The sequence below is a fragment of the Trifolium pratense genome, linkage group LG4 (assembly GCF_020283565.1).
Source record: "Trifolium pratense cultivar HEN17-A07 linkage group LG4, ARS_RC_1.1, whole genome shotgun sequence".
Lineage (NCBI taxonomy): Eukaryota > Viridiplantae > Streptophyta > Magnoliopsida > Fabales > Fabaceae > Trifolium > Trifolium pratense.
This window is the reverse complement of record NC_060062.1, coordinates 13044944-13054656: the sequence shown is the minus strand read 5'-3', so window position 1 is coordinate 13054656 and position 9713 is coordinate 13044944. Positions and strand designations below refer to the sequence as shown.

The following is a 9713-nucleotide window of genomic DNA, read 5'->3' as shown; positions in this document are numbered from 1 at the left end:
TGCAAGTCCAGACGCAGCGATGATTCTGGAACCACATCCTCATCGTAAGAAGAAAGAGTGGCGGTGGTCCACTTACCGGCGTAAGGAAGGAATTTTCTGACACCTGAATCTGACGCCATTGATGAAGGTGTAAAGATGGTGTAAAAGAACGGATTAGGGTTAAATTTGGGAATCACAGGTTGTTTGAGATAGTTGAGGAGAATTCAAGTGAAAAGAGAAGTAATAACTTGGTGATAAACAGAAAGGTGAGAACAAGAAGTCTTTTGAAAGCAAGAATCCAAGAAAGAATCGCAGAAGATGAAGAAGAAGATGAACAGTTGACAGAGCGAAAATTGGAGAAAAACGCAATAAAGGAAGAATCTGGCTATTTATAGAGGCACACGGATTGAGGAAAATAGCAAAGTTTTTTTCAACTTCCTATGTTGACAAGTGTCCAAACCCCTTGACAGGTGGAAAGAAAAAAAACAAGTTTTGGAGCCAATCCAAAGTTTTGAATGGCAGCCTAAACGATAGGAGGGATAAATGGAAAAGAAAGATATCCATTAATTCTTTCAAAAACGCCACTTCCTCTTTCGATAGACACAGTCGAAAATGGCATTTTTGGGGGGCAATTTGTTGGATATAAATTTGGTATTTATCAATTAAATATAATTGGTGGGTCCAATATTTATTTTGGAGGTTATATTATCAAAATAAAACTTTCAAAGTTGGTGTCGAGAACTCCCTATGTCGAAGCAGAGAAGTGTTTCGAGAGCTGCAGAGGATGCGTATAGTTTTGGTCTTACCAGGAGGCTATCGAAGGCGCAAAATCGAATCGAGAGATAGTTGGGCCAAGCCCAAAAAAGAAACAACGAACGGCCCAAAAGGTCTTGGCGCGCGCTGAAGGAATGAAAGATGAAAGTGGAGAACGTGGTCGACGTGGCAAATGAAGGAACGTCCAGATGATCAAGAAACAGTTACCACTTAGTAGTAGTATATATAGCAGTTTTTCATTCAGAACAAAGGTCACAAAAATTTATACAAACTTTCTCTCTAAAAATTCTAAGTACTCAGCGATCGAACGAACGGAATTCGAGGGAGAAATGTATGTTTTGTGAACCATCTTTATTTGTAATTGTTTTTCATTCAATGCAATTTGTTTTCCAGTAAAGTTTTACAAGTCTGAATCTAGATACTTGCTTGGGAAACTGCTACTTCGAGGCGATTCGAATTAGTTTCTCTTGTATGCTTTAAAATACTTTAATTCCTAAGTGTTTGTTTCCTTATTCGAACGAACATTCAAACAGTTTTCTTAAAGCGAATAAACACAAAATTGTCCTGAGATTTACTAGTTGATCTCGCGAGTTTAAATACTTAAACTAGCGGTTGTTTACCAAATTCCAACGTAAACAACAACTATAAAAAAATACGAAAATACCCATTTTATTTTTGAATATAAAAATATTATCGCCCTATATCTTTCCGGTACAGTTTTGTCCTGTTGTTGCTGTTTTACGAATCAAACACACGTGTTAATTAAATTGTATGATGTCATTATCCACGTGAGAAGCGACACTTAACACTACATCAGAGGATCAAACTAAAAAGAAAGAGAAATTAAATTAAGATATTAAAAAGTTCGAGACTTATTTAAAATTGAATTCCATAGACAGAAACCAAATTAATAAGGAGAATGTTAACATGTGCATATATAGCACATGTTAAGATAGTAAAAATAGAAATAATGCTTTAAAATTTGTGCATTTTAACTTTTCAAGCATTAAATGTCTTGTATCATTAAATGTTAAATTTCTATATTAAGATACCTTATCATGTGCCTTATATGCACATGTTAACAAGACCCGATTAATAATTTGATTAAACGGGGAGCACACAACATTCACAATTTACATGTCATTTTTGGAGAAATAGATTCAATGCAGTCAAACCACATTCAGTAAGCACATAGTTATTTGATGAAGATCGAATGATTAAAATTCTAACCACAATTTTTAAATATAATATAAAATTTGACTTTAAATCTAACCGTCGAATCCTATATTAAACGGCTCAAATGTGATCGAACGGAGTGCAGTCTAGAATGACAAACTACACTCAAACCTTGTCCAATTTATTGGTCCCCACCCTCCCCATTCCCCCACACGGATCCCAATGCTAAAATGAAGATACACCTCGAATTCCGCATGAATGAACTTTTCGCTTTCCATTGATTAATCAATTCAAATCAAATTCATTCGTTTTCAGATCCAAATCAAAGTCAACTTTTCTTCTCCAATCTCATTCATTCTATCTCCAGGTACAACATACTCATCCATCACTATCTTTCCCTCTCAATTCACATTTCAATCATTCGCTACCATCACCATGTTGCATTCAAAATCGCGTTTATCTTTTTAAATAATCACATTTTATGTTAATCAATCATGTTTACTTTTAAATTAATCATTACTGTTTCAAACACATAAATAATGTTTAAAATTATGTCTATATTTTTCACATTGCTTAAATTATTATTAATTTATTGAATTATTTGTTATAATCTGTGTCTATGATTTTGTGCAGTTCCATGCAGCAATGGCTGATGATTTTTTGAAAAACTTTAAGATTCCGGATTACATTCTTTCGCCGGAATTCAAGGTTGAGAAATCTGATGAATCTGTTCTTGTCGTGCCTGAGTGTCCTGTGTTGGTTTTTGTTAACTCCAAGAGTGGTGGTCAGCTTGGAGGGGACCTATTACAAACGTATCGTACACTTCTTAACGAAAAACAGGTATATACTACCAGCATTTGGCCATGTTTCGATAAACAAATTGTGAGATTGGTGTCTCTCAGATTAGTTTGGTTCTTAGGTTAAAATTATCATGAAAGTGCAAATGACGTATGTTTAAGCTATTTTTATAACAAAAGATAAAATAAAGTCGAATTGTTTTAATATAACATGTTTTCATAAGCTATCCAGAAGAGTTTTTAGAAACAAGATGAAACACCTCATAGATAAAGACAAGTTGCAAACTGTTTCCATAAGCTCTTCAAGATAGTCTCGCAAATGCAATTGCTTATGTTAGTCGATAAACATAAATAAGTCAATCCAAATGGGCCCATAATCTACTCACTAGTCTTGCATGGAGTGCTTTCATTTCCATAATCTTCAAGTTCATGAGTTGTTTCCTGAGAATCACGGATTGAATCCTTGATATATTGTATGAGTTGAGCAATGTGGTTCCTGAAATTAGCAAACTTCAAAATGATACGTGAATTTGAAAATGGCTGATTACATTAGTTCTTCACAACAATTGCAGTGACTAAACTGATGCCATAAAAAGTCAAACTATCGAGGACTTTTAATTTCGTGAATTCTTTTGAAATTTTGTTAGTTTCAGGATCAAATTGTTCATCCTTACAGTTTTAAAGATTAAAATGGTGATTCATTTATGCAAATTCGGTAATTTAGCTGAGTTGAGCAATGTAAATTTCAGGTCTTTGATTTGGGGGAAAATGCTCCTGATAAGGTGCTTAGCACAATCTATGCTAATTTGGAAAGCCTCAAGAAAAGGGGTGATGAATTTGCTATGAAGACCATGGAGAAGTTGAGGTTAATTGTGAGTTGTGATACAAAAAATTTATGAGTTGATGGTGCCATGTTTTTAAGCAAGCAAAGGAAATTTATGTTGGTACGGTCTTTCTTTGTTTCGAGTGCCTTTAGGTTGCAGGGGGAGATGGAACAGCAGGTTGGCTACTTGGAGTTATTTGTGATCTCGAATTATCTCATCCGCCGGCAATAGCTACTGTCCCCCTGGGCACCGGGAATAATCTGCCTTTCGCGTTTGGTTGGGTAGGAAACTTCTGTACATTTAAAACATTATGCTTTTTCTGTCACTGTGTTGATACTATATGATTTATGATCCATCATTTTCACATGAAGAGCTTTTACTGTGTTGGTGCCCCTTTTCTTGATTGAAGAGAGAGGGAGCATATTAGTATGCTAATTTATTGCTTAAATTCGTGCATGTTTATCATATATACTATGTTTCAAATTTCAGCCCATATTCCCTGTATATATAAAGATTTGTGGTTCTACGATGCTTCTCATTTGTTCTGGAAGTTGTGGAAGTTTTTTCAGCAGTAACTGTGATTTTGATGATAAATAATGAAACACTTAGGTTTTGTTGCTTTACAGGGGAAGAAGAACCCGGGAACAGATCAACGCTCAGTTGAGGCATTTTTGGATCAAGTCATGAAGGCTAAGGAAATGAAAATAGACAAGTAATGAGTTCTGAGCCTATTCTACAATTCTATAACTAGTTTAGTTTTGTTATTATTCTTCTACTTACATGGCTTAATTTTTATAACTAGATGATTTGGTGCAACTGCCATCTGAGATACAGTTATTCTATTTATTGCTTGAACTTTTAACTTTGCTAAGTTTGCATGCTCGCTCGCACACAGAAACAAATATATGAATGTTTAAGAGCTGCTTCTGTTTGTATCCTGTGTTCAGTTTATGCATATATTTCTTCTGAAAATGCTTTGTTATTTGTTCTTCTAATATTTCAGCTGGCATATTCTTATGAGGATGAGAGCTCCAAAACAAGGTTCCTGTGATCCAATTGCGCCACTTGAGCTGCCACATTCTTTGCATGCCTTCCATCGTGTTTCTGACACAGATGAACTCAATATGGTAAAACATCATACCATACCATTAACTACATTGAAGATTAATCAGACGACATTAGGTTTGTAAATATCCGTTTTTCACTATCAACGAAAGAAGCCTAATTGCTAGAGGGATACTGCGAAGAAGTAAAACCAAAATGTTTTTGTAGATGTTATCCACCTTTGTTCTTGATTTTAATATTTAAGTTTGTGGATATCAAAATTGAGGGATCACAATACTTATTTTCCGGGATTTGTTTTATTTTAATTCTGAGTTTGTAGAAAGCTATCTTCTTTCCTATTCAGCTTAATTCCTCTTTGTTTCTAACTGTTTCTCAGGAAGGTTGCCACACTTTTCGCGGGGGATTTTGGAATTACTTCAGCATGGGTAAGTAAGAATATTTATTCTTTATTTCTTCTAAAGTTGAACTTTATGTTGTGGATTGTGGAACCATATAAATGCTTTCATATTATGTAAGAATTAATTCATTTAGTTGGCGCTTTGTTATGTCATTTAAATTTGGTCTGTTTTCAATCTATGATCTCTTACATGTTAGATAATATCAAATGTGACTATGTGCGTACCAGCATAAATAAATATTAACATTAAAAACTTTCACTTTTTAACATAAGCTCAAAATTTTGACATAGGTATTGCTGACCAGCTTCATTTCTGTTTCTCTTATACCACTTGATTTCGTTTATCGTTTTTTAGAATAATTTATATCTTCGATGAAATATCTGTCATAATTTATCGTTTTTATTTCTCAATCCACCTAATTTCAGTACATGATGAAATATCTGTCATATCTTATATAGGTATGGATGCTCAAGTATCTTATGCATTTCATTCTGAACGAAAGATGAATCCTGAAAAATTCAAAAACCAGTTGGTGAATCAGGTATGCAGTTGTTTCTTCAGTAATTATGTTTGCAGATAGTTGATAGCATTACTTGTTTGATTTCTAACTCTGGAATGGAAAATCTAGAGAATTGTTTGAAAAGAGAAATGTATTCGCATTCATCTACTTTTTAAACCTGATATGATGTTCCTAATTTTGATCGGCATTTTAGAAAACGTATGCTAAGCTTGGATGCACACAAGGATGGTTTTTTGCCTCTTTAATCCATCCTTCTTCCAGGTCAGTTCACTAAGATCTGCCTTTGATAGGACAGATACCTTGCATATTTTCGCCTCATAAATTTTACATTGTTTTTCCCACCTCAAATTTGATGAAATGTAAATGCATAAATATTTACTCCTGTAACAAAGTTCTGGTGTTAAGTTTTTATAATATACCTATTGATAGTTAATTTGACACAAAACAACTAGGGCTCTATCTATATAGTATGCTACCTCGACTTCATTTTAGGTTTTATGATTTGGGCTTATAGATCTTGATTTTCACTATGCAGAATTTTTCTCTATTGCTGAGTTTCATTCTATCCGAGTAGGAATTTGATAAATATATAAGTCAATTGCTTAGACAGTTTAAAATGATCAAATGAAATATCGTTATATTCAAGTAGTTTTCATGAATACAACACAAGTCATCCACATGATTGGTCAGGTCATTTGGAATTTATGTGTGTATTGAAAAATATTCTACTCCTCTTTTTTATTTCCTAGACTTATTCCCACCCCATATAGACATGTTAATTTTATTTTTAGACGTTATAATGATTTTCTGCAGTCCCATCCGAGAACTTGTTAGCTCCTCTAAAAAACTTCAATTATCGGGCACTATTTAATGTGGCTTCAGCATCAATAATCTATATTTGGTAATGAATGCTTAGGGAAAAGACTATCAACATAATGTCAAAAGATGCTGGTCATAGACTCATAGTGGTTAGTGATCGGAACATGGAAGCATTAAAAATATTGCTGTCACTTCATCAGGATAAGAGCGTCGCGTCTCTATATTCTCCTAAAACACCAACTTTATTTGGTAAAACAGTTGTTGTGGCTCCTAGCCAGTGAGATTATAAAAACAGAAAATGAAACTTAATGATTTTCTTGTATATTTGGTTGCTTTCTCTGCTGAGTCATGTTTACAATTTTCCATTTGTCTACATATATGTAAATATGATTTGATTTTCTAATGCAGAAACATAGCACAACTTACAAAAGTAAAGATCATGCAAAAACCTGGTCAATGGCAAGACCTGTACATACCTCCCAGGTAAATCATTTTATATACTATTTATATATTTATTAAAACATTAAAAACATATACATGTTAGTGAAAAAAACACCAGTATTTTGAACTTGACAAAGATCAAATATTTTAGCAATAAAACTCGGCTTACTCGCTGTATAGATTTGTTTAAACAAATCAACTTCTTAGTTCTGTTGTCTATTGCCTTTGCATCGGTTTACTTGTTGAATAACAATGATGACTCTTTCCATTGTATTTTATGTACAGCATCAGGTCAATTGTATGTCTTAACTTGCCAAGCTTTTCTGGTGGATTCAATCCATGGGGTACACCAAACAAGAGGAAGCAACGTGATGTAATAGTTATATGCTAATTCTTTTTGTTTCATCTGCTATCTGTCACTTACATTTGAACCTAGTCTGCAATGGAACTGTATCCCACCAATTACAATACAGACCAAGAATGCAGAAAATTCATATGCTAATTCTAAATATTTATTTATTTTGTGAAATATTTTTCCTGTTAGTTTAGAGATTAGTTAAGTACTAGACCAATAGTAAATATCTAATACTCTTTTAACGCTAGTTATTTTTAATTTTCGTGTTATTTTTAGTTGAGGTTGTTTTTAATTATGCAGAGAGATTTGACACCACCATATGTGGATGATGGCCTTATAGAAGTTGTTGGTTTTAGAGATGCATGGCATGGGCTTGTTTTGCTTGCTCCAAAAGGACATGGAACTCGACTTGCTCAGGTATGCATGACGAGGTGAAATAAAACCCGGTACACAGTTTCTTTTGCAGTTTTTATTATGAGACTGCAGCCTATTTTCCTTTATCTACACCAATTTATTTTTTTACATAATTTCCAAAGGATTTATTATGAGACTGCTAATAGAACAATTCTTCCACATTATATAATGATATATGACTAATACACAATGTAAACAAATTAACTTGCTAACTAGCTAGTTAATATTAACTTAATGTAAGTTGTGAAGTAACATACTTACCTCAAAGAAAGGGATGTTAATTAGACTTAAAGCAGGTAAACATAATTTGGATTAATAGGAATCACCAATATCTTCTAAACTTGTACTTTCACCTGATGACTGAACAAATCGTTGTGCAATCCAAAGTCGAATCAACATTTGCTTCTCAATTAAATAATCTTTTGGAAACAAAGAACAAAAGGCAAAACACTTATTCAAATGAAAGGGTGTGGGTGATCATTCATAGCTTAGTTTGACAAGTTGAAAACTTTTATTACCACCTTGTTCATCAATTTTCGTAAGATCTATGTTCTTGAATGTTGACCAATCCTCCATGGAAAACATTTGGCTTCCAATGATTCTAATGGCGAGAGGAACCCCTGAGCATTGTTTCACAGTTTCCTTGCCAATTGACACCAAATTCTTATTCTCTAGTTCTTTTTCATTCTCAAAAGCTAATTGACTGAACAATCTCCAAGATTGTTTTTCATCGAGACCCTTTAAAAAGATGATTGAAGATGAACAACTTATCTTGGCTACCTGCTCACTTCTCGTGGTGATAATTATTTTACTTCCATTTGCTCCGTCTTTCAGTAGTGTCATCAATTGAAGCCAATGATCACGATCCTCATTCCAAATGTCATCCAAGACAAACAAATATCTCTTGCCCTCAACGTTTTCGAGAAGTTCCAACTGCATTTTATCCATCTCAACATTAATGTTTGATTCAATGATCTTTGCAGCAATACCTTTTACATCAAAATCATCAGAAACACACACCCATTTCTTCAAGTCAAAATGTTGTTGCACTTTTTTGTCACCGTATACAAGTTGAGCAAGCATAGTCTTTCCAAGTCCTTCAACTCCAATTATGGAAATAACTGAAACATTCTCTTTCACATTGATGTTGGTGTTAATCAAAAAGTGATAATTGTATGTATAACTATTTTGGTTAGTATTGCATCTCGATTCATATAATGAATTGCATGTTTCACTTAAACTTTGTGTAGCAGACACTATTTTTTTTGTCAATTTTGTGCAACTCGATACTTTTCTTTTTCGGTCTTTTGATTTATGGCATGAATTTTAAATTATTTTGAAGTTCATATATGATATTTCATATAAGCATGACTTATATGACTACACTACAAAAAGCTAAATACAAGATATCATTTATTTAACCTTCTCTTTTGTTTCATTAGGCACATAGAATCCGGTTTGAGTTTTGCAAAGGTGGAGCAGATCATACATTCATGAGGATCGATGGAGAACCTTGGAAACAACCTCTTCCAGTTGATGATGATACTGTTGTGGTAGAGATTACTCACCATGGTCAGGTTAACATGCTTGCCACTCATTTTTGCAAGTCTAAAAGCGTTTACGATCCGTCATCACCACGCCCGGACGCTGAAGAAGATGACAGCGATGAAGAAGAAGACTCTGTAGCAGAGGAATATCGGAAGTTTGGTGCAGCGGATACATTTAGAATCCCAGATGATGTTGATATTTCTCATCTTAGTTAGTTCCTTAATTCTGTAGAGTTATGCAGTTTGACATTTCCTACAGAAGTTAAGCGTTTACCCCTTCCTAATATTTGTAGTACCTTTGATTCTAACATTATTACAATTAATTGGCTCAATTCTTACAGCCTTATGGCTGCAAAAGTTATAGGATACAATAATTGTTTCACATACAACAATTCTTTCAGTTGCTTGGATTTCAAGTAACTCTTAACTATTGGCATTATGCTTCACTTGTGGTGGGCTGTCAAAAGCATGTGTTTCAGTACCGTATGTAAGAAAATGGTAGAAAAGAAAATGAAGACAAAATCAATAAAGAAAAATTAACATAGTCACAATTAACAACTAACAGGGACATGTTAACTAAAAGATAGATAATACGTTATGGATT

At 33.7% G+C, this 9713-nt stretch overlaps 1 protein-coding gene across 1 annotated transcript; it reads left to right on the top strand.

The window, feature by feature from the left end:
• The first annotated feature begins 2140 nt into the window (after positions 1–2140).
• Positions 2141–9480, top strand: LOC123881687 (diacylglycerol kinase 5-like). The gene is made up of 13 exons (XM_045930409.1): positions 2141–2296; positions 2563–2769; positions 3476–3598; positions 3703–3831; positions 4177–4262; positions 4554–4677; positions 4992–5040; positions 5472–5554; positions 5727–5794; positions 6761–6835; positions 7079–7166; positions 7449–7565; positions 9005–9480. The coding sequence occupies exons 2-13, from the start codon at positions 2575–2577 to the stop codon at positions 9323–9325; spliced, it is 1458 nt and encodes a 485-aa protein (XP_045786365.1). The 5' UTR covers positions 2141–2296; positions 2563–2574; the 3' UTR covers positions 9326–9480.
• The last annotated feature ends 233 nt before the right edge of the window (positions 9481–9713 follow it).

What these genes read in the sequence shown, in the direction of transcription:
- LOC123881687 (XM_045930409.1), top strand. Translation starts at nt 2,575, where the DNA reads ATGGCTGATGATTTTTTGAAAAACTTTAAGATTCCGGATTACATTCTT. An exon ending in TGGAGAAGTTGAGGTTAATT is followed by an intron (nt 3,599 to 3,702) that starts GTGAGTTGTGAT and finishes GAGTGCCTTTAG; the next exon opens with GTTGCAGGGGGAGATGGAAC. An exon ending in ATGGAACTCGACTTGCTCAG is followed by an intron (nt 7,566 to 9,004) that starts GTATGCATGACG and finishes TTGTTTCATTAG; the next exon opens with GCACATAGAATCCGGTTTGA.